This window comes from Hemitrygon akajei, chromosome 4, assembly GCF_048418815.1.
Source record: "Hemitrygon akajei chromosome 4, sHemAka1.3, whole genome shotgun sequence".
Classification (NCBI taxonomy): Eukaryota; Metazoa; Chordata; class Chondrichthyes; order Myliobatiformes; family Dasyatidae; genus Hemitrygon; species Hemitrygon akajei.
Genome location: NC_133127.1, coordinates 178,452,489 through 178,478,253, shown reverse-complemented (window position 1 = coordinate 178,478,253; position 25,765 = coordinate 178,452,489). Strand labels below are relative to the sequence as shown.

At 41.4% G+C, this 25,765-nt stretch overlaps 1 protein-coding gene across 6 annotated transcripts in view; it reads left to right on the top strand.

Annotated features, from left to right (window-relative positions):
• Positions 1 to 24,388, top strand: part of gabrb3 (gamma-aminobutyric acid type A receptor subunit beta3) — a 669,933-nt gene extending 645,545 nt beyond the window's left edge. For all 6 annotated transcript variants that reach the window (XM_073044107.1, XM_073044105.1, XM_073044108.1 and 3 more), the window contains one exon: positions 23,280 to 24,388. In XM_073044107.1, coding sequence (XP_072900208.1) covers positions 23,280 to 23,630 — 351 coding nt within the window. In that variant the 3' untranslated portion in view covers positions 23,631 to 24,388. The remainder of the gene's footprint in view (positions 1 to 23,279) is intronic.
• The last annotated feature ends 1,377 nt before the right edge of the window (positions 24,389 to 25,765 follow it).

Below are 25,765 nucleotides of genomic sequence, written 5' to 3'. Positions count from 1 at the left end.
GTAAGCGTTCGGCACGAACTAGAAGGGCCGAGATGGCCTATTTCCATGCTGTAATTGTTATATCATTATATGGTTAATTGAAAAGTTTTATTCTTTGGGACGTGCATTTCTAGAATGGGCCAAGTTTCAAAGGAGGTGTTCAGGGCACTTTTTTTTAATAGAGAAAGGCAGGTGCTGGGTGTTCATGATGACAGTGGATGTGTTTATGGAGGCAGATATAACTGAGGTGTTTATGAGGCTCTTAGACAGGCACATAGACATGCAGAGAATGAGGGGGTTTGAACCATTTACAGGCAGAAGGGATTTTATGTCACCAGCTTAATTAGTTCCGAACATTACAGGTCATAGGGCCATTCCTGTCCTGTACTGTTGTGTGTTCTAAAAGAAATCTGAGGAACAATTTTATCATAGAGTGTGGGGCATATATGGAATGAGCTGCCCGAGGAAGTGGTCGAGGCAGGTACAAAAACAATATTCAAATAACATTTTGAAGGTTCATGGACAGGAAAACCTTAGGGGGCAAGAGCCAAGTTGCGGCACAGGGCCTGCTTTTGTGCTTTAATCCAAATTGCCGGCTTACAATTTGGAGGCCATCAACCTGGGATCCATATACTTCAGGTAAGTGCAAGATCATTTCCACATCTCAGTAAATTCAGACATCAGAGGTGCAAAGGGACTAGGGAATCTCATGTAAGATTCCCTCGAGTTTAACTTGCTGGTTGAGTTGTTTGCGAGGTTTGCCCTCCCTAGCATACAGTTAGAGAGGACTAGAATATGAAAAGCAAGGGGATAGTCCTGAGGCTTTATAAGACTTGGGTCAGACTGCACTTGGAGTATAGTGAGCAATTTTGGGGCACTTATCTAAGGGAAGATATGCTGCCTGTATCAAATCTTTATTTTGTCCTATAACCTCGGAGTTTCGTATCTGCAAATATGGTAAATACAGCAGCACAGTAGTGTAGTGGTTAGCGCAGTGCATTGCAGTGCCAGTGACCTGGGTTAATTTCCCTCCGCCGTCTGTAAGGAGCTTGTACGTACTGCCCGTGACCGCGTGGGTTTCCTCCAGGTGATCCACTTTCCTCCCACAGTCCAGAGGTGTACCAGTTGATAGGTTAATTGGTCATTGTAAATTGCCCCGTGGTTAGGCTAAAGTTAAATAGGGGGCTGCTGGACAGTGAGCCTCGAGGGGTTAAAAGGGACTATTCCGCACTGTATCTTAATCAATCAATAATTTCAGGAAACTCAGAAGTAAAAACAACTTGTTAAGCAAAAGGAGAAAATGTGATGAGGAATATCACTTTTAGACCATAAGACATAGGAGCAGAATTAGGCCATTCAGTCAATCATCTGATCTGCCATTCCATCGTGGCTGATTTATTATCAACCTATTCTCCTGTCTTCTCCCCATAACCATTGACCCTCTTACTAATCAAGAACCTATCAACTTTTACTTTAAATACATCCAAAGTCTTGGCCACCACAGCCGTCTATGGTAATGAATTCCACAGATTCACCACACTCTGGGTAAAGAAATTCCTCCTTATCTCTGTTCTAAGGGGGATGTCCTTCTATTCTGAAGCTGCGCCCTCTGGTCTGAAATCGTCCCCCCCCCCCCCACTACAGGGAACATCCTCACCACATACATTCTATCTAGGACTTCCAATATTTAACAGTTTTCAATGAGGTACCTCCACTCATTCTAAACTTCAGTGAGTACAGGCCCAGGACCATCTCATGCTCTCTATATGTTTCATTCCAGGGATCATCTCCTCTGGACCCTCTCCAATGCCGGAATTAGCAAATGGCAGAGCTCTAGTACTGAGATCTTGTCAACCACACACTGGTGTTACACTGTGACCTTAGAGTGATGCAACCGTCCTTTAAAATCCTTTAAAATGAAAGTTGTTTTGTATATCATTTAAGCAGGATAAAATGGTTGTTAAATAGTTGTGATTATATAGCTTGAATGCTTTTGAAGGATTCAAATAGTACTGAACATCACCTTCCATTGAAGGTGTTATCTAAGCTGACATTGCATTAATCGAATATTCTTCCCTATATTTACTTTTGCACTCAGTAGCCATTTTATTAGGTACCCACTGTACCGAATAAAGTGGCCACCGAGTGTGTTAGTGGTATTCCGCTACAGTAGCCCATCTGCTTCAAGGTCAGATGTATTGTGCGTTCAGAGATGTTCTTCTGCATGTCACTGTTGTAATTTATTATTTGAGTTACTTGAACCAATCTGGCCATTCTCCTTTGACCTCTCTCATTAACAAGATGTGTTCCCCCACAGAACGGCTGCTCACTAGATGTTTTGTTTTCTTGCACCATCCTCTGTAAACTCTAGAGGCAGGTGTGCCTGCAAGTCCCAAAACACCCTGTCCAGCACCAATAATCATTGAATGGTCAAAGTCACTTAGATCGCATTTCTTCCCCCTTACTGTTGTTTGGTCTGAACAACTGAACCTCTTGATCCTGTCTGCTTGCTTTAATGCAGCGAGTCACTATCACATGACTGGAGGATTGGATGTTTGCATTAATGAGCAGGAATGACCGGGTGTACAGGTGTACCTAATAAAGTGGCCACTGAGTGTACATGAAGGAGAATGTGCATGGTGAAGTTAGTGGGTCTGGTTTTATTCAGAGTTGAGTCCTCTTATATGAAACTGGCTTGCAAAGTGATTGTGGTAGGAGCAGTGACCATAACCTGAGACCAAGAGCTGAGTTTTAAGTCAGAACTGGAGAAGTGAATGGAAATAGAATGATTTCCATTCACTTAGAGTTATATTCCATTCACAAGTAGAGTGATGGGAATAGAAATTGAGGCCTTTGTAACTAGACAGTTGAAGACACAACTATCAAATATATCGTTGGTTTGCTGAATAAGCAGGCTATGACAAACAGTTGAGATAGACAATAGACAGTAGGTGCAGGAGTAGGCCATTCGGCCCTTCTAGCCAGCACCGCCATTCACTGTGATCATGGCTGATCATACACAATCAGTACCCCGTTCCTGCCCTCTCCCCATATCCCTTGACCCCACTATCTATAACAGCTCTATCTAACTCTCTCTTGAAAGTATCCAGAGACTTGGCCTCCACTGCCTTCTGGGGCAGAGCATTCCACATATCCACCACTCTCTGGGTGAAAAAGTTATTCCGCATCTCTGTTCTAAATGGCCTACCCCTTATTCTTAAACTGTGGCCTCTAGTTCTGGACTCACCCATCAGCGGGAACATGCTTCCTGCCTCCAGCATGTCCAATCCCTTAATAATCTTATATGTTTCAATCAGATCCCCTCTCATCCTTCTAAATTCCTGTGTATACAAGCCCAGTCGCTCCAATCTTTCAACATATGACAGTCCTGCCATTCCGGGAATTAACCTTGTGACCCTACGCTGCACTCCCTCAATAGCAAGAATGTCCTTCCTCAAATTTGGAGACCAAAACTGCACACAATACTCCAGGTGGGGTCTCAGCAGGGCCCTGTACAGCTGCAGAAGGACCTCTTTACTCCTATACTCAATTCCTCTTGTTATAAAGGCCAGCATGCCATTAGCTTTCTTCACTGCCTGCTGTACCTGCATGCTTGCTTTCATTGACTGTTATACAAGAACACCTAGATCTCGTTGTACTTCCCCTTTTCCTAACTTGACTCCATTTAGATAGTAATCTGCCTTCCTGTTCTTGCCACCAAAGTGGATAACCTCTCATTTATCCACATTAAACTGCATCTGCCATACATTTGCCCACTCACCCAACTTGTCCAAGTCACCCTGCATTCTCATAATATCCTCCTGACATTTCACACTGCCACCCAGCTTTGTGTCATCAGCAAATTTGCTAATGTTACTTTTAATCCCTTCATCTAAATCATTAATGTATATTGTAAACAGCTGCAGTCCCAGCACCGAACCTTGAGGTACCCCACTGGTCACAGCCTGCCATTCCGAAAGGGTCCCATTAATCACTACTCCTTGTTTCCTGTCAGCCAGCCAATTTTCAATCCATGTCAGTACTCTGCCCCCAATACCATGTGCCCTAATTTTGCCCACTAATCTCCTATGTGGGACTTTATCAAAGGCTTTCTGGAAGTCCAGGTACACTACATCCACTGGCTCTCCCTTGTCTATTTTCATAGTTACATCCTCAAAAAACTCCAGGAGATTAGTCAAGCATGATTTTCCCTTCATAAATCCATGCTGACTCGGACTGATCCTTCTACTGTTATCCAAATATGTCGTAATTTCCTCTTTTATAATTGACTCCAGCATCTTTCCCACTACTGACGTCAGGCTAACCGGTCTATAATTCTCTGTTTTCTCTCTCCCTCCTTTCTTGAAAAGTGGGACAACATTAGCCACCCTCCAATCCGCAGGAACTGATCCTGAATCTATAGAACTTTGGAAAATGATTACCAATGCGTCCACGATTTCTAGAGCCACCTCCTTAAGTACCCTGGGATGCAGACCATCGGGTCCCGGGGACTTATCAGCCTTCAGACCCAACAGTTTATCCAACACCATTTCTTGCCTAATATAAATTTCATTCAGTTCATCCATTACCCTAGTTCTTTTTGCCACTATTACATCTGGGAGATTGTTTGTGTCTTCACTAGTGACACAGATCCAAAGTACCTGCTCAACTCATCTGCCATTTCCTTGTTCCCCATAATAAATTCACCCGTTTCTGACTTCAATGGCCCAATTTTGGTCTTAACTATTTTTTTGCTTTTCACATCAGTTGGTAGCACTCTTGTTTTAATATCAGAAAGTTATGCATTCAGTTCTTTGTGTAAGACCATATGCAGTGATCTAAGCCAATCTTCCAGTGCAGTACTGAGGGAGTGCGGCTTTGTCAAAGGTGTCAAATAGGATGAGATATTAAAATAAACCTTTCTCCACAATGGTGATGTCCTGTAGACCGTTCACAAAACTACTTATTTTACTTCTTCCTTCAAATAAGCATCTACTACTAGGCCGCGTACAATTGGAACCTGTGATTTACATTTTGATGGTGGTGTTTTTGGACCGATTGAGTGTTCTGGCACTATGGTGTCTCTGAGGGAGTCTGGTGAGGTTGGGAGTGAATGTGCAGCCTGGAGACGGGGCCCAAGCCCGTGATTGGCTCCATTGCTTCTCTCCGATTGAGGTGTTGAGCAACGCTGAAGTCGGCAAGGATGGGAGCGGCAGACTGGCGGTTCAGCGTTGCCTGCCTGCGCTTGGCCCATCTTTCTCTCACTGTCGGAGGGAAGTGCAGGAGACTTGGGTAAAGACTCATTTTGGGGGAGCTTGAGGCTCATGTTGCATTTTGTTGTGGATTCTCGTTACCTTTTGTTGCTGTTTCTGTGCGGTTTGACTGGGGTGTTCGGTGTGGTTTGGGGTGCTTCGGCAAGGAATGGCTCTGTGGCCTACACTGGGCTACCCGCATAGCACTGAACTGAACTAAACTGAATACTACTGGACTTCCAGTTTGATGTTTGATCTTCTATGTGTTGTTCTCTTGCTTTTTGCCATTGGCGCAATTTGTACCTTTTTCGCACGTTGGGTGTTTGATGCCCTCTTGAAGGGGTTCCATGTTGTCTATTTCGTGGCTGCCTGTGGGAGGATGACTCTCAGAGTTGTATCCTGTATACATACTTAGATAATAAATGTTCTCCGAAACTTGGAATCACTGCTGCCATCATATCTTTATTGTCATTGCATAGTACAATTTGTCATGCACCAATACAGCGAAAATGAGCTGGCAACTCTCGTACTCAATGCTATAAAACAACAAATAAAATAAATAAACAATAAATAAAATCAAGTAACCAGCCAGTACAAGCAATGTCCAGCAGTACAAAAGCACAACTCAGATGCATGACAGCCATAAAACCAGTGTTAAAAGTAGCAGAATACCAATTTATGGATGATGCTTGATCGATTGGTTCAGAGCAATTATAGCTCTGGGGAAGAAGTTATTTTTCAGTCTGGAAGCGCGTGCATAGAAAATCTTATAACGTCTGCCAGATGGAAGAAGTTCAAACAGATTATTGCATGGGTGTGTATTGTCCTTACAGATGCTTGTAGCTTTCCTTAGGCAGCGTGAGCTGTAGGTGTCCACCAGGGCTGGGAGCTGTGTCCCGATGATCTTCTGTGCGCTGGAGACGACCCGCTGAAGTGCTTTCCTATCAGCTGCTGTACAACTGAGATACCACACAGAGATGCAGTATGTTAAGATGCTCTCTATGGTGCAGTGGTAAAAGGTCCCACACTATTAGGTTCAGGGACAGTTATTACCTTTCAACCATCAGGCTCATGAACAAGAGAGGATAGCTTCACTCACCTCAACTCTGAACTGATTCCACAACCTATAGGCTCACTTTCAAGGATTCCAAGGCTCTTGTTACCAATATTATTTGTTATTTATTTATTATTATTATCTTGCTTTTCTTTTTGTATTTGCACATCTTGTTTTCTCTCGCACACCGGTTGGTTGTGCATCTGTGTTTGCGTTTAATTTGCCATTTGTTAATTCATTAATTTGTTTCTTTTTTCCTACTGTGAATGCCTGCAAGAAAATGAACCTCAGGGTAGTATGCATGACATATACAGCATGTACTTTCATTAATAAATTTACTTTGAACATCGTGAGAGGGCTTGCTGAACGCAAACTGTCCACTGCAATTCACAAATTACAGTTCAGAGATAGCCATTGGCTACAGCGCCCTGATGATAAAAAATATTCTGTAAAGATGCAGGTCTCTTTCTTTGTTATCTTGAGGAAAGATTTGCAAAAGAGGGACTGGAGATTATCCCCATAAGGGTGATAATTTTACTTCTGGGACCACGAATCCACAGGAATTGAGGTGACAGTGTGAAATAACATGTAGGCTACAGTGATCTGACTAGAGGCTAGGATGTTCTGTGGATGTATTGATTAGAAAATCCATGGTTTGTGAGATCCTTCTGCTCAGCCCATGCATCAACAAAGCAATTGGTTTCCTTCTGCTGCCTGGAGAGAATTAGTACCTGATGGTGCAACCAATTACTGGCGCACGAATCTCAAGTTATCTTTATTTTTAGTGGTAAAATTAAGCCACTAGAAGAACTACTGCCTTACTGCTCCAGGTTCAGTTTAACCTTGGGTGCTATCGGTGAGGAGTTTGTGTTGTGAATGTGAATGAATTCACCAGAGAGACACTGAAGCTGATGGATATAGAAGTCTTTATTCAGCAAAACAAGCAGGCATCAGACCGGAGACACATTTGGAAGCGGAGGCCTCCCTGACCCAATATTACAGGACACTTTTATATGCTAGAGATCAAAGGTGAAAGAAAGCAGGAAGATTCTATAGTTACAGTGTAACCACAATGCTTCCTTTGAATTGCATATAATTTTCAAACACCTCGATCTTCCCACCAACACTCCAGACACCCAAAATGAACATTAATCCCCGCTGACTTTGGGCTACCTTTGTGCGTAAGCAGGCATCTCAGGTCAGTGGTGTGCTTGTTTGTTTGCAATCTCCTCCTGCCTGCAGCTTCAAGAGTGGCATTGTTCTGGTCTGCGTGTTAAACTCAATCTACAATCCACGTTCAGGTCTGAAGTCTGGCTGCTGATGAAATCAGTATTTGCTATATACCATAATTCCGCAACACTTGTCCAGTTTCCCCTGTGACTGCTCCTCCCACATCCATAAAATATCTGGGCTGGTAGGTTAATTGATCACTGTAAATTATTCCTAGGGTGTAGGGTGAGTGGCAAACTCTGGTGAGGAGTTGCACAGAATGTGGGAAGAATTTGAGCGATTGGGTCCAATGGAGACAGAATAAACAGCAGATACTGAAATCTGGAGCAACAAACAATTCTGTTAGAGAAACTCAACAGGACAAGCAGTTTGTTGTTTGACCTGCTGGGTTGCTCTAGCAGATTGTTCATTGCACTAGAGTAATTGGGTGTTAGATGGTCGATGCAAATTTGATGAGCTAAAGTGCCTGTTTCTGTGATTTATGACTCTAAGGAGTGAATTGAGTTTAAGACCATTCATTTGGACATTTAATTTCCTTTCTTTATATTGAACCATGTGAGGCTTTAATTTTCAATGTAAGATGTAAATGTAAAACGTAATCAAATAGCACAAGTATATTTGAAAACAGGAACAATGTTTCTGAGGTTTGACAGCAGCTAAATAGAAAATAAGAACAGCACAAGTCCAATTATCCCTCAAGCATTTGTTATTCAATTAGACTATAACAGGTACATGTCTAAAATCCACTGAGCCATCTTGGTTCTGTAATCTTTAATGCTATTACTCATTGAAAATTCACCAACCTTGGAAATTTTTAACTAGTTAGATTTTCACATTGTGCCACTGTGCATGATGCTATAGCTCCTGACATCATCTCTGACCAGCTTATATCGATTTCCAACTACTTAAGAGCAGACAAAGTAGAAGCAGGATTAGGCCTTATGGTCTCTTAAGCCTGTTTTGCCATTCAATAAGATCTTAGCCTCAACTTGACTTTCCTGCTGGTACCAAGTAATCCTCGATTCCCCTTTAGTGCAAGCAGCCGGCCATCCCAGCCTTGTATATATTAATAACAGTAACTTAGCCTTCACAGCTTTGTGGGCTTGAAAATTCTATTGATTTGCAAACCTCTGAGGGTTAATTATGTCTCTCTATCTTTACTAACACATACTACACGGTCGGCACGACATTGTGGGCTGAAGGGCCTGTAATGTGCTGTAAATTGCTATGTTCTATGTTCCTTTTAATATCACCAACACTTGAATCAGTAATAGAAATTACTGCAAAGATATAACCAAATAATGAAAAATGGATTGTATTTCACACAAAATGCATATTCTGTGTGTTGCTGAAGATTGCCTGCATCTGCAGGATCTCTGTTTGTTTGTGGATTGTACTTCCATTGTTCATTAGATCTACTAACCTGTTGAAACTCCAAAGTAAGAATAATCAAATCTAAACACAGTGGAATATATGAGATTTAAATACCATCTCTCACCATTAGATGGTACAAAATTTTTAAGCTTATTTTAAATTCCTTAGTTGATATGGTGGGATTTGAACTCATGATTCTAGACATCTTGATGAGACACAAGAAACTCCAAATGCTAGAACCTGAAGCAACAAACAACCTACTGGAGGAACTCAGCAGGCCTGGCAGCATCTATGGAAAAAAGTACAGTTGATGTTTCAATGGGTCTCAGCCTGAAACATCGTCTGTACTTTTTTTCCACAGATGCTGCCTGGCCTGCTGAGTACCTCCAGCATTTTGTGTGCATTGCTTGGATTTCCAGCATCTGCAGATGTTCTTGGATAGCATTTTTCCATGCCAAATGTTTGCCTTGCAAAGATTATAAACAGAATTAAATCAGTTTACTTCCTTAATCTGACATGGCTTCTTCTTACTAACTGCTAATATATCTGGTTTTCAGTTTTTGGTCAAAACTGTATAATTACAGAGACTATCCAGATTACAATCATGTACCAAGCTCTTTTGCATAGTCATAAAATTATTCAGCACGGAAACACATCCTTTGACCCTTCATGTCTAGGCTGACCATCAAGCACTAATACATGTGAATTCCATTTACCAATGTCAGTCTCTATCCATCTATGCCTTGGCAATTCAGGTGCTCACCCAGATGTGTTTAAAGTGTTATGAGAGTGCTTGCCTCCAGTACCTTCTCAGGCTAAGCGTTCCAAGGCCTTGACTCTCAGTGCAGGCAATTTAAGTAGATCGGAAGTAAAACTGTAATCTGGGACATGAGGGAAAACTTGCTTGCTAGAGTGGTCTGCAATCAGTTCTTTCAAGGTTCAGGGAATCAAAATAGTGCTACAACGCCAAGAGCCCCAAATTCAAAATGGTGAAGGAGCGTTATCGAGAACCGTCTGAGTAAATGGAGTGAAAGAAGGAATTTGAAAAGGCAATGTGGTAAAATGGAGGAAGTCTGTTAGAATCGTTGCAATAGGATGAGGGAATAGAGAGAGGGGGCGATAGGGAAGAGAGAGGGTGAGATAGAATTTCTTATTAGGCTGTGTTTTTCCTGATTTCCGAGAGAACCAAGCAGTTGTTAAAAGTACAGTATCTCTCTAAAAAAGGAAAAACAGATGTCAAATCTTGGATGAGCCGAAGCAGCTTCTGAGGAGATTTGCAGAGTATTAAAGAAATTAACCATTGGAATTAGTTGTGGGTCTACATTGAATATAAGTTACTGATAAGGGAGAGAAATTGGCAATCTTACACAAGGTTTATTAAAGCCTTTGATATCCTGCCCAAAACATTTAAGTATCTTGTGAATGATTTAGTTCCTCCACCCACAACCTATACAGTGCCTGATACGCAAGGGATTTTGCATCAAAAGGTATTGCAGGTTACTTTTACTAAGGTGCAGTCTGATGTGTACTGAGCTATATGATAAAGTTGTTCTCAGTTGAACATTTACATTTTCACTCAGTGCTTGCTAAACAGTCTTAAGACCTCCTTCCACTCACTGCTCTTCCAAGGCTGTGGTTCTACAGAGCTATTCATTTAAACTTCCTTTCAGCCCAATTGTCTCATGCTAAAAGAATCTGTATAACCTTGATATATTGTTGGTGGAAATAATAGGGAAAGTTTTACTGAGAACATTGCAGAGAACCTAAGGTGCATGCCATTGTTAATGTGCACACTGACCAGCAATATGCTGTAAATTCCACATCTCTAAAGGTCAATTTCTTTTCTTCTTGCTAGTTGAATCTTTTGAGCGTGAGCTCACGAATCTCTTTTGAAACTTTTTTTTTCATTAGTAGCTTGCTGAATTTATGCATACATATCCCATGAAACTCACTATAGATTACATACATGATAGTTATAAATATTTTTTTATCAGTATGGCCATTACTCTTAGCCAGAGGATGGTGAATCTGTGGAATTCGTTGCCACAGACAGCTGTGGAGTCCAGGTCAATGGGTATATTTAATGTGGAGGTTGATAGGTTCTTGATTAATCAGGGAGCTAGTGGGAAGGCAGGTGAATGGGAGGGGTAAGAAATCAGCCAAGATGGAATTGCAGAGCAGACTCAATGGACCGAATGGCCTAATTCTGCTCCTATGTTTTATAGTCTTATAAGGCAGGAGAATGGAGTGGCAAGGGATAATAACTCAGCCATGATGGAATGGTGGAACAGACTCGATCGGCTAAATGGTTGGATTCTACTCCTATATCTTAAGGTCTTACACAACCTCATTCTACTTAAAAAGGAAGCAGATTTACTGATGTGCTTTCATTCCTGCAACCAGAAAAATTCTTTTAATTTTTGTTTCCAATTCCAATTTCTAGTTAGGTATATCTCTGTAACTTAATATCTCTTTTCACTCTGTTTCTAAAGTCATTCTTTCTCCTGCTTTCATATTTTCATCTAAATTGCTTTACTCAGCTCTCCCCTCCTTAGTGCCTTAATTCCCATCTGTTTGGTGAAGGAGATTAGACTTGCCGTGCACCCGGGTCACAGATATCCCGCTGAACTCGTTTCACTTACACTTGTCCCCCAGCCCCAGCAGTTTGTGATGCTCCTTTAGGTTCGTAACAGTGTGCGAAGCAGGAGTAGGAGTTCAGCCGCTTGTCTTCCCAGGTCTGCCCTGCCACAGAGGAATAGAAACCTGTCTATCCTGACCAAGATGCCCATCTTAGCTAGTCCTATTTTTAAAGCTTTTTGGAGATTAGCTTTATTTGTCCTATGTACAAATAAACATAGTGAGCTGTATCATTTGCATCAAATCCAGCCCGCAAGGATTGCCACAGTTCAGGCACCAACATAGCATACTTACAACATATTAACCATAACCCTAAACGTATGCCTTTAGAACGTGAGGGGAAACTGGAGCACCCAGAGGAAAGCCATGCAGTCATGGGGATAACATTAAATCCTGACAGACTATGGCGGGTATCGAACCCCTATCAGTGATAGCTAGAGATGTAAAGTGGTTGCGCTAACCTGTATGCTACCGTAGCACCCCTTGAATTTGCCTGTGTTTATCCTAAATGACTCGTAAACCTTTCTTACCCATGGACCTGTCCAAGTGTCTTTTAAATGTTGTTATTGTACCTGCCCCAGCTTTCTCTGGCAGCTTGTTCCATACGTCCACACCATCCTTTGTCTGAAGAAGTTGTTCTTCAGGTCCATTTTAAATCTCTCACCTCCCACCTTAAACCTATATCCTTTTGCTGTTGTACTTTATTCTGCATTCTGTAATTGTTTTACCTTGTATGCCTTTAATGCACTGTGCAATAATTTAATCCGTGTGAACAGTACAGTGCATGTGAAAATAATTATAATACACCAATAACAAACCGATATCCTCTAATTTTTGATTTCCTTTTCCCTGAGAAAAAGGGCAGTGTGCATTCACGCTATCCAGGCCCTTTGTGATTTTATATATTTCTGTCAGGCCACCCTTCGTACACTCTGAAGAATAACGTCTTAGCCTGCCCAACCTCTCGCTGTAACTTTGGCCGTCAAGTCCTGAAACAATACTGGAAGTCCCAGCAGCACCCACAAAATGCTGGAGAAACTCAGCAGGCCGGGCAGCATCTGTGGAAAAGAGTACAGTTGACCTTTCAGACCGAAACCCTTCATCAGGACTGGAAAAAAAGATGAGAAGACAGAGCAAGAAGGTGGGGGGAGGGGAGGAAGAAGTACAAGGTGGTAGATCATCAGTGATACCGGGGGGGGGGGGGGGGCAAAGTAAAGAACTCTGAAGCTGATAGGTGAAAGAGATAAAGGACTGGAGAAGGGGGAGTCTGATAGGAAAGGGTAGAAGACCATGGAAAAAAGGGAGAGGGAGGAGCAAGAGAAGGAGATGATAGGCAGGTAAGGAGATAAGGTGAGAGATGGAATATATTCAATGACAAATTTCTTGGTGTTCACCTGGTGGAGAATCTCACCTGCTCCCTCAACACCAGCTCCATAGCAAAGAAAGCCCAGCAGCGTCTCTACTTTTTGCGAAGGCTGAGGAAAGTCCATCTCCCATCCCCCATCCTCATCACATTCTACAGGGGTTGTATTGAGAGTATCCTGAGCAGCTGCATCACTGCCTGGTTCGGACATTGCATCATCTCAGATCGCAAGACCCTGCAGTGGATAGTGAGGTCAGCTGAGAAGATCATCGGGGTCTCTCTTCCCGCCATTACAGACATTTACACTACATGCTGCATCCGCAAAGGAAACAGCATTATGAAGGACCCCATGCACTCTTCATACAATCTCTTCTCCCTCCTGCCATCTGGGAAAAGGCTCCGAAGCATTCGGGCTCTCACGACCAGACTATGTAACAGTTTCTTCCCCCAAGCTATCAGACTCAAGCTTCCCCCAAGCTATAGAGCTCTTATAGATAGCAGGGTCAAGGGATATGGGGAGAGGGCAGGAACGGGGTACTGATTGTGTATGATCAGCCATGATCACAGTGAATGGCGGTGCTGGCTAGAAGGGCCGAATGGCCTACTCCTGCACCTATTGTCTATTGTTTATTGACTCCTCAATACCCGAAGCCTGGACTGACACCTTGCCCTACTGTCCTGTTTATTATTTATTGTAAATGCCTGCACTGTTTTTGTGCACTTTATGCAGTCCAGTGTAGGTCTGTAGTCTAGTGTAGCTTTCTCTGTGTTGTTTTTTTATTACGTAGTTCAGTCTAGTTTTTGTACTGTGTCATGTAACACCATGGTCCTGAAAAACATTGCCTCGTTTTTACTATGCACAGTACCAGCAGTTATGGTCAAAATGACAATAAAAGTGATTTGACATGACTTGACTTGACTCACCCTCCCCAGCTCTTCAAGGGAGAGAATTCCAACAATTTTCTCCTTTTCTTACTTGTTATGTTTAGGACGGATGTGGATTAATACAGATCAATAACAATAGATAAACAGCCATGGTCAGCAAAATGATATGACTGGAAACTAAGTGATTAAGGTCGCAAAACTCAGCAAGTTATGCCAATTTCCTCCTGATATGGCTTGATAAGTAATCAAGGTATTATTGATCCCTTAGCTTCCTTGTAATATTGCGGGCTTTACTCAGAGCTGGTATGCCTTCTTTGATCACAGTACAGCACTGGGCCAGGCCCTTCAACCTACGATGTTGTGCCAAACTATTTAAACCAGTAATCAAACACCTAACTAAACCAAACTTTCAGCACATCACATGAGCCCGCCTCCCCTCTTTGGACCCTGTCCATACTTATGGCTGCCTCAGTAAAGCAGCTAATGTAATCCATGACCCCATCCACCCAGATATTCCCTCTTCTCCCCTCTCCCCTCAGGAGACACAAAAGCCTGTAATCATGCACCACCAGGCTCAAGGACAGCGTCTATCCCACATTATTAGACTCTTGAACAGACTTCTTGTATGATAAGGTGGATACCTGATCTCACAATCTGCTTCGTTATGATCAGGCACATTTCATTTACCTGCACTGCACTTTTTCGGTAGATTTTACATTTAATTTTCCATTATCATCGTTTTACCTTCTTCTACTGTGATGCACTGGGTAATGACCTGATCTGTATGAACAGTATTCAACGCAAGCTTTACACTGTATCTTGCTACATGTGACAGTAATCACAATGTGCCAAGATACAGTGAAGCTACAGTGATCTTCTGGTACGATAGCAGCGTGTTTGGACGCAGTGGCTTCTGCAGGGTTAACCAAAGGTGGTACTGTCTTACTCAAACATATTTTTTTACGATCGCAAGGCCCTGCTGGACATTAAGAACTTAAAGTACTGCAGGGCTATCCCGTCAACGAGTTGCTCATTGGCGGTGGAACTGAAAGAGCCGAAGTTGGTCTGGCTGCAACAAAAAGGCATCGGTGCCCGAAGGAGGTGTGTAGAAAAACAGCGAGTGATCGTTCTGTTGCGTTTCTTGTGATTGCAAGACCCTCTTGCACATTGGTGGTGTAGAATGCTGCAAGTCCAATTCATTTGCTTATTGGAAAACAGCAGGGCCGGATGGTGGGGGAGCTGCATGTCCTCAGCCATAGCGAGGAGTAGGTCTCAAGCCTGGGTGTTGTCTGTTTGCAGCCAAGCAAGGGGAAGGCCTTGAAGTTTGGCACTCCACCAGAGTGTGGGGTGCTGTGTGATGTGGCATCCATGCTGGAGTGGGTGCTGCGCCCTAGTGTTCATTGGCAAAAGACAAGCTCTATTATGTTTGACTGCTGCAACATTCATGGACTCGGTGACTATTTTTTTATGTGTGACTGCAGTTTACTGCTAACTTGTATATGTTTGCTATCTTATATATTTTTGCAATCCTATATGTGCCATCTGTGCCTTGTCCTGTATACGATTGTTGGTATTATGTTTTGCATCTTGGCCCCCAAGTTCCCAAACAATTTTGTTTGGTTGTATTCATGGATGACTGAATGACAATTAAATTTGAACTTGAACTTCAGAATAAACCAAATCCAAAAACCCTTCTGCCTGCACAATGTCCATATCGCTCCATGGTCATAGAACTGTGTAAGAGCCTTTCAGACATCTTTCTCATATTTGCCTCCACCATCATCCCTAACAGCACATCCCTGACCGTGTTTTAAAAAAATAAATTTGTCGCCCCCCCCCCCCCCCAAACATCTTCATTAACCTCAAACCAGGAAAGTACAACTCGGTGTAAATGTCTTGCAGTGCACTCTGAATGCCTTTGGTAGTTAATGGACATTGAGATATTGAAGACAGCACGTTTCCTTTCATAGTTATTGCTGGCCCACTGCTCAATGCACAGACCCTCTCCGACCCGGCACTGTGGCTCAGAGTAATGAGCATTGAGAAAAAAAAAATCTGAAGATGATTTTTTTTTTGTTTCTGGGTCATTAATCTCTTAAGTGGGCTTTCCCTAAGGGCTTCAATAAATATTATGCTGTGAAATATTAAATATAATACATTAGAGATTATTTAAAAGATAGCATTAGCAGAGGAAAGCTTTCATTTTAATGTGGTATTCATAAAGCTCTTTGGAAGCAGGGCTGAACTAATGAACTGGTAATGATTTTCTGTTGCAGGATATCAGTGATACAAGTAAAGTTGCATTCATTAAGCGTGGATGAAGTTGCTGGGTTCTGACGGTACTCCCAGAAGGAATGGGAATACATGTTCAAATCTGAGCTCTGGGAAATTGGCAAGTGACAGGGTCTTCAGATCCTTAGTTGAGGAGATGGTAGGGTTGGGAGATGTTTATTGTGGTGTGTGTTCCCACATTGTCCCTTGCAGAATGGATCCTCAACAGTGGTAGTACAGAGGCAGAATGAGAATCAGAATTAGGTTTATTATCACTGACACAGTGTATGTCATGAAATCTGTTGTTTTGTGGCAGCAGTACAGTGCAAGACATAAAAATGACCTCATTACAATAATAAATAGCAGTGCAAAAGAGGAATAACAAGATAGTATTCATCAAAGTTCAGAATAAGTTTATTTTCAGAATACATAAACATTATCATATGCCATTGTGAGATTTATTTTCTTGCAGGCATACTCAATAGATCTAATAACCACAATAGAATCAATGAAAGACTGCACCAACTTGGGCATTCAACCAGTGTGCAGAATACAAGTTGTGCAAATAAAAAAGAAGGAAATAATAATGATAATTAAATAAACAATAAATATCGAGCGCTTGAGGTGAAGAGTCCTTGAAAGAGAGTCCATAGATTATGGGAACATTTCAATGATGGCGCAAGTGGAGTTGAGTGAAGTTATCCCCTTTGGTTCAAGAGCCTGATGGCTGAGGGGTAATAATTGTTCCTGAACCTGATGGTCTGAGTCCTAAGGCCCCTGCCCCTGAGCATGATGTGGGTGCTGGGAGTCCCTGATGATGGATGCTGCTTTCCTTCCTTTGTCTAGATGTGTTCAATGGTGTGGAGGGCTTCACCCATGATGGACTAGGCCATACCCACTACTTTATGTGGGATTTTCTGGTCATATACTACCCTGAGATTCATTCATAAAAGTACAAAAAATATACAAAAGATCAATGAAAAACTATATTTATATTGTCACAAAGACTGACAAGCAATCAATCTGCAAATACAATATAAAGATTTTTTTTTAATGAGTAAATAAGTAATATTGAGAACATGAGTTTAGAGTCCTTGAAAGTGAGTCTGTAAGTTATGGAGTCAGTTCAGTGTTGATGGATTTGAAAATTAAAAAATGCATATGCTGGAACTTTTACATAAAAACAGAAATTCTGGAAATACTGGAAAGCCCTTTCTGAAAAATCTATACTTCTGGTCCCTGCAGTGTGAGGATTATCTGGAAGTGTGATGGGATTTGGTACCAGGAACAATAAGGTAACTTGGGTAAATACCCTGTGGAAAAGAATTGATTAGGTGGAAACATAACTTCAGACTTTTGAGTCCAGACAATGCAGATTATGTTAAGCAATTACTTTATCCATTCAGCTCTTGTAGAACTGGAGGTTCTGCCTGCACACAGGAGGGATAATCATTTCCTTCATTCATTTGTGGGATGTGGACATCAATGGCAATGCCAATTAGTTATTGTCCATTCTTCACTGACCTTGAAAAGTTGGCGGTTTATCTTCTTAAACCGTCACTGCTGATGGTATCTCACAATATTGTTGGAGTGAGAGAGAGTTCCAGGATTTAGACTAGTGAAGGTGGAGGGACACTGATATCTAAGAGAGGTCATTGTATGAGCTGAAGGGAACTTGAAGGCTCAGGTAATCCATTGTGCCTGTTGTCCCTGTCCTTCTGGGAAGTGATGCAGAATGATATTAGTAAGTAAATGTAGAGTATCTTGCAGATGGTTCACACTGCACTGAGACTGAATGAATGTTGGGGTTGGCAGATTGGCAAAGAAGTGTGCTGCTTTGTCAATGGTTGTGTCAAGATGCTGCATGTGATATATGGCAGCTCACAAAACTACTCAAAATACTTCTGAACTAAGATCATTGCAATCCACAGCCTGAAATTCACCTTTTAAGAAACATACTTTAGAACCATATAAATGAACTTGTGATTTTACCACCTCCTGAAAGATTTGGCAAACTTGACTCACTGAAATGCAGGTATAGCACCTTGAAGTGGATGAAGTTCGGCTAGAAGGGAAAGCGCTGGGGTGGAATTCAAGCCAAATTAAAGCACTGGGGCCCGAGAGGGGAAAAAATAGCGTACAGGCCCACTGCTCCATGCCAGCCAAGATCCCCCATCAGCATACGTTTGATTTGTCTCCCCCTCTTCTACCCTTTTCTGTACCCTCAGGCAGAAGGTGCAAGAATGTTGGGTCCCCACGCCGCCAGGTTCAGGAACAGTTGTCGCCCTGAAGTCATCTCGACTGTCTTCACTCACCTCAGAGCTGAACTGATTCCACAGTCTGTGGATTCACATTCGTGGACTCTGCAGCTAATGTTCAAGTGTTATTTGTTTACTTTTTTTATTATTTACATGACTGTGACCAAGATGGTGGCGCGACGCAGTTTGCTGCGGCCACTCCGGAGCTGATATCTGTTATTTGTTAAGCGGGGTGCCGTGCACAATCCTAATCTGATGAAAAACAGATGTGGGAGCACGGAGGAGCATCTGGAAATCTCCAGGAAGGCCTTCTTCATTGCTGCTGCTGTTGTGAGGTCCGGGTCTCTGCTGAGAAGAACAGGCCCCCAGTCCTCGGGGTTGCGTTGCCGATGGCTGTTGGTGGGGACATCGTAGTGCGCTTGGCAGAGGATGGTGCTCAGAGAGGCTGTGCCGGAGGGGATGGTCGGAGGTTCGACGGACTCAGAGTCCACTGTAGTTGGGCGCTTTCACTGTGTGCTGCGTCTGTGAGGCTGGGTCTGATGGAGCTTTCATTGTCCGGAGCCATGGAAGTCCATACTGGGGGTATTCCCTTCTGCTGCCTGCGTGGGATGACGAGTCTATCGGGACCCTGAGGACTTGTGGAAACTGTGTGGTAGTTTCTTTCAAACTTACGGTCTTTTAACATCTTTGGACTATTTTTAACTGTGCCCATGGTCTGCTTTTTTTTTTATCAAATATGGTATTGTCTGCACTGTTGTAACTATATGTTAACTCTAACTATAAGTAACTATGTGGCTTTGTGTAGGTCTTGTAGCTTTAGTTTTTGCTTTGTTGGGTGGTAGAGTTGGTCTTTTGACTTGTTGTGTCTGGGTAGTCTTGTTTTGTCTGGTCTGGTGGATTTGGAGCTCCTTTCCAGGGAACGCGCTAAGATAATAGCACGATATTAATACGCAGCAGCCTCTCCGGACTCTGGATTTGGGGATTACCAAACGTTATGTGGATTTTCTGGTGTAGTCTGTTTTGTCGTGTGCTTTTATGATATCATTCTGGAGAACGTTGTCTCATTTTTTAACTGCATTGCATTTGTGGTTTCTAAATGACAGTAAACTGAAACTGAACTGAACTGATTTGTCACCTTTTTGCACATTGGATGTTTGTCAATCTTGTTTTTCTTTGTGGATTTTATTGTACCTCCTTTGTTTTTTTCTTGTGGGTACCTCCATGAAAATAAATCTCAGGGTTGTATATGGTACACATACTTAGATAATATACTTTGAAATGTCTTTGCAGCTGTATTCATTCAGATAAATGGAGTCTATTCTACCACACCTGTGGTTTGTACCTTGTAGATAATGGAAAAAGCTTTGAGGAGCCACTTTTAATTCAGAACTAATCAGTGAAAATATCGGTTCAGTGCTCAAAAACTCTCCTAAAAGAGATGGTGGAAACAGATAGCACTGGTACATTCAGAAGGAAAGGAAATAGGTTTCTTCTGAGAAATGCTATTTTGTTATGTGGTATAGAATAATTGGACTTGTGGTAGGTTAAGAATACATGGGAGAAATAGTGAGTTTGCACCAATGAGTTTCCCTGAGCTTTTCCTCACCACTGTGTGTGCCTATTGCAGGCTAACAGAGTTGGATTACTGTGATTGATTATCATGGGCCACCAAGATAGTAGAACACAACCCAGCTAGATAATGCTCTAATTTTTTCACCTACCATGAGCTCAGTTTGTATTATTGCAGGAAAACATAAAGGGGATCCAGTTGATTTAACCAAATTTCATTTTATCCCCTTTTCTATTATCCCATTAGCCATCATCAGCAGCATACAAATGAGTCCCCACCATATACTGTAAACCCCATGGTGGAGAAGATGGCCTTGCTTGTGCAACAAGCTACAGGCTCTTCAGTCCATTTTAAAGATTTTCATCTGGTCAAACAGATCCACTGAGATCAAAAATCTGTGTTTGCTAAGTTCTCCAGCACCATCAGGTTCAGGAACAGTTATTATCCTTCAACCCTCCTGAACCAGTGTGGATAATTTCAATTACCAATACTCTGAACTGGTTCTACAACCTACACACTCACTTTCAAGGACTCTTTACATCTCATGTTCTTAGTATTAATTTTTATACGCACAGTTTATCATATTTTGTGCATTCATTTATCAATCCTTGTTTGTATAATTGTTTTTATAGATTCTATTGTATTCCTTTATTTTCCTATAAGTACCTATAAGAAAATGAACCTCAAGATAGTAAATAGTAATATGTACATACTTTGATAATAAATTTACTTTCCCAAAGGAAGCCTTTAAAATGAGTTAATTTCTGTTATTCACTATTCTATTTAATAAAATATAACTAGAATCATTTTATGTTTTGCAGTGCAATTAAATTAACTCTTAATTTTCACTCCAATTCTAGTCTTATTATTTTCCAGCCACTAACACATAAAGACTTTATAAGAAGTATCAATCTTGCTATTCATTCTGTTAGTTCTGCAAATTCCCAGTGGTTACAACAGGAGCTAAGATCTGATCCCCTCCAAGAAGTCTACAACCTTGGCATAGGGTTTGGAGGCTTGTGTGCTTCAATGACCTGGAGAAATAAATCGGTTGGAGTCAGGGCCTTGTGCGTTTGCTCTTGGTAAGGTCACCCATGACAAACAGGTCAAAGAGTAGAGGTGAGACTAAGAGTAGTCCACCAGTCCTCCAGGTTCAGGGATTCAGCTAGGGATAACCACTAATGGTCAAAAACAATTGTTATGGAAATAGCAATGAAAAATCCTTCTATACAGGCAGAGATAGAGGAACTTCATTGCTGCCCTAAACGCCAATGGCGTAACAGGCAGTAAGTTAAGTTAAGGTCTGGTCTGATCCTCTGGCAAGGTTTCAGCGGTGATCATGGCCACAAATCCCAATGAATGACCAAGGCACAGTGACTGTAGAATGTGAAGTCCCCACAGCTCATCAAGAAAAAGATTTCCCTACCCAGAGGGAACTGGAATCTGGAATGCACCACTTAAGACATTGACAGAGGCAGATGATCTCACAAGAAGGATCTAAATAAACATATGAATCAGGAGACATAGAAGACTATGGACCAAGTGCTGGTAGAAGTATTTCTCTAAATGAGAGCTTAATGGTCAACATGGACAGCAAGGGCTGAAGGATTTGTATCTGTGCTCCAATACTCCAAGACAGGGGTTCCCAACCTGGGGTCCGTGGACTACTTGATTAATGGTGTTGGTTCATGGCATAAAAAAGGTTTGGAACCCCTGCTCTAAGTTATAATGTCACTTGACGTCAAAATACCTCCATCCAAATCCTGCCCTGGCTTTCAACCAGAATCAGAATCAGGTTTATGATCGCATACTTATGAAATCTGTTGTTCTGCAGCAGCCGTATAATGCAATAGATTTAAAAAAGTACTATGTTACAATAAGTAATATATTTTAAAAATTTTAAAAAGAAATGGCAGAAAGGAAGAAGCTGTTCCTAAAGCATTGAGTATGTGTCTTCAGGCTCCAATACCTCCTATAGTAATGACAAGAGAGCATTTTCAGGATGATGGGGGTCCTTAATCATGGATGTCACCTTCTTGAGGCATCACCTTTTGAAGATGTTCACGATGGTGGGAGGCTAGTGCCCCTGATGGAGCTGGCTGAGTCTGCAACCACTCTGGAGCTTTTTTCAATCTGTGCTTTGTAGCCTCCATAGCAAATAGTGATACAGAATGTTCTTTGTAGAAATTTGCGAGAGTTTTTTGTTGATATACAAAATCTCAAACTCCCAATAAAGTATAGCCAGTCAGGTAAATGCTCCCAGAATTCCTCTTGAGTTGCCGAAAGTATTTTTGCAGCTGTTCATAACATAAGTGCATAACTACTTAAAGAGGATAGTGGGGCATTTGATCTAATTAGCTCATCTTTTTCAAACACTTCTGTCCAATATAGGTAATTTGCTGTCTCAATACACCTTCATCACCATTTTTGATGGCTTTCTCTTGAGATCTGTTGCACCAGCACTGACATGTTAAAATCCCTTCTTAATTCTTAGCTCCCCCCAATTTTGACGTTGTGCCTGTTGCACTTGACCCCTCCCCAAAGCATACATTCTGATTGTCCTATTGTCTTATGTAATGTCCATTGAGTTTCATTTGTTCTGATGGTGACGGTTCCTTGGATATTGAACAAAGTCAATGCCTAGTGATATTTTTCGGTACTAGAGGTATAAAGAGAGACAGTAAAATGGATCTGAGGCAAAGATGCCGCCATTAATTTTTTTTTTGAAAAGAGATCCATTTCAGAGATTGATACCCACATTCAAGTTTATTGTTCAGGTAAACTATACATAAATACCACCAAACGAAACAGCTTTTCTCTTGACCAAGGTGCACAACACAGTTCATATAACTCACACATACCGCATGAAGTAATATTACCACAAATAATTTTGCAAATAATAAAATATATTTCAGAAGATTGACATTTAGCATAAGATGCACTTATGACACAAGATAGAAAGTAAACATTAAAACACTATTGGAGCTTCAGACATGATGAGACCTGGGTAATGGCAGGAAGTTTAATAGTCTCTTGTCCTGGGGGATGAAGATTTTTTACCATCTTAGCAGTCCTTGTTGTAAAGCTATGGTACCTCCTGCCTTTTGCTAGAGGGTTAAAGAGATTGCAAGATGGTTGGGATGGGTCCTTGACAATGTTAAGGGCTCTGTATAAAATTTTCTCCTGATAAATATCTCCGGTGATCGCCCCGGCAGTCCTCACAATCCTTTGTAGGGTCTTGTGCTCAGATGCTTTACAATTCCAACCCCGTTTCTGTGTCTTAACTTCTTATTCAGTGCCTGTTATATTTTGTTGTTTCAGTACACTATGTCGAACATTTTCTGACTGTGTTGTACGTCTCTGTTCAGGAAACATGACTGACATGCACTTTTACTTTTGCACCCAGGTGGACGCCCATGGAAATATCTTGCTCTCTACCCTGGAGATCCACAATGAAGTCGCAGCTACCGAGGTGACGACAAGTGTGACCGAGTCGAGGAATTCAGTGATGTCCTTTGACAACTCAGGAATTCAGTACAGGAAACAAAGCACAGCCCGTGTAGGACTGGGCCGCGGCACGCCTGACAGAAATGCTGCCCAGGCCAAAAAGAACCGGTTGCGAAGAAGGTCATCCCAGTTAAAAATCAAAATCCCAAATCTGACTGATGTTAACGCCATAGACCGGTGGTCAAGGATAGTATTTCCAGTCGTTTTTTCTCTCTTCAACCTGATCTACTGGCTCTACTACGTAAACTGATGCCAAGATACTATCCACAAAGTTCTGAGGACTCCAGTTAGTGTTACAGGATGAATCAACTCTCCAGTCATTATAGAAATGGAGGATGTGGTCTCACAGCAATGGGAATCATTTTACAGTAGAACAAAAGTTGTGATCACGCAAATGGGAAAAATAAAATTTAAAAATCTATAAGGAAAATGATAAAGGATGATATCCTCAGAGAGAAAAAGAAAGCGAATGACATTTATAGCCTTGAAACAGTTCATCATATTTTGCATGACACCATGTCACCTAAACAATGAGTTATCTGCCATATACACTAGAAATTGTAAAAAAAAATTAGTAATTGTTTGGACCTTGCAAGAGTTGCTTTTTCTTGAAGCTGTCTTTTTCAGCTATTTCTAAATACAATGATCACAGCTGGTTAATATACAGTATTTAGTTAATTCCCACAATGTTCTGCTGCATTATATTTCAACGTGGAACCTTGCAGTGTTCCTCTCAGTACATGGCACAGGATGATTCCAGTATTAATTTGGCAGTGAATGACTTTAAGTGATCTAATCATTTTACACTCTGTATAGATATCATGGATAATTTATTCATGGGCAGAATTCTTGGGATTAGTTGCTATTCATGATTAGGCACTATGTAAATATACGAGTAAAAAAAAACTTTTCATTTTATTTCCATTTTCCAAAACAAGTATGGTAAATTCTGTAGTTTGCTCAGTGGTAACTTCATGAACATTCCTGCATACTGTTTGAATTCTTTGATGTTCCATTTGAAAAAAAAATAAAATGTAAAAAAAAATTAATAAAATTGGTAATAATTGGTTTCTAGAGCAGTGGTGTGAAGCTACGATTTAGTTAAGTAGCTGAAATTGAAAGGCTCGACCGTCAAGCCTCGTATCGCAATTCATGTGCCCTTCCTTAATCAGAGTCTGTTTTAGGATCACCATTCTCTGATCCTGTTTTGCAAAATAATCAAAGTACTTCCAGGAATTAACACAACTGATCAGCCTGCAACTGTTTCTTAGAATGCCTTTGCAGATACTGCTTCTGACACCAGAGATGCACTGAAGATTTCCTCAGTTGCATTGGATGGAATCACAGCAAATTTACAACACGGTAACAGGATATTTTATTTATTTTAATTAGAGATGCTGCATGTTAACAGACCCTTTACAGCCAGAAGAGCCCACACTGCCCAAGTACACCCACGAACCCATACATCTTTGGAATGTGGGAGAAGACTGGAACACACAGAAGAAATTCATGTGCTCATGAGGAGAATGTACAAACTCCTTATTGGCAGCGGCAGGAATTGAACCTGGGTCACTGGTGCTGTAATAGTGTTACACTACCATGATGCCCTTCATTCAGTCATTCAGGCTAATTGCTCAGTCCTGCCTCTTTCTACCTTTAAGCAAAATGCTGCACTTTTCAGAAAGCAAAAGTAAAGGCAGAAAATGCTGTCTGTATACAACTGATCAGACAGTGTCTGCACAGAGAGAAACAGAGTTAATGTTTTGGATCAAATTCAGAAGATAGTGGCATAATGAGTTTTACATTGTAGAGAAAAAAGGAAGAATGAAGAGAATCTAATGCCAAGTTAGTTGTAGGTTAGAAAGCAGGAGAAATTAAATCACAAAAACAGATAATGGAAAATTCACATATTTATCCACTTTCTTCTATTTACACTTCTTCCAGAACTAGCTTTTGGTATTCACAATGCCCTTTTCCACACTCTTAGCACTCATGTCCATTGGGTTATTCATCATTTAGACTCTCCTGCCTTCCAGAATCAGAATCAGATTAATTATCACTGACATATGACGTGAAATTTGTTTTGCGGCAACAGTGGAGTGCAAAGACATAAAAATCTATAAATAGTAAAGATAAATAAATGTTGCATAAAAAAGGAATAGTGAGTTAATGTTCAGAGTTCATGGGCCAATTGGAAATCTGATGGTGGAGGGGAAAAAGCTGTTCCTAGATCATTTAGTATGGATCTTCATGCTCTTATACTTCCTCTCTGATGGTGGTAATGAGAATTGGATATGGTTGAGGGTCCTTAAAGAAGGATAGCACCTTCTTGAGGCATTGCCTCTTGAAGATGTTCTCAATGGTGGGGAAGATTGTACTGGTAAT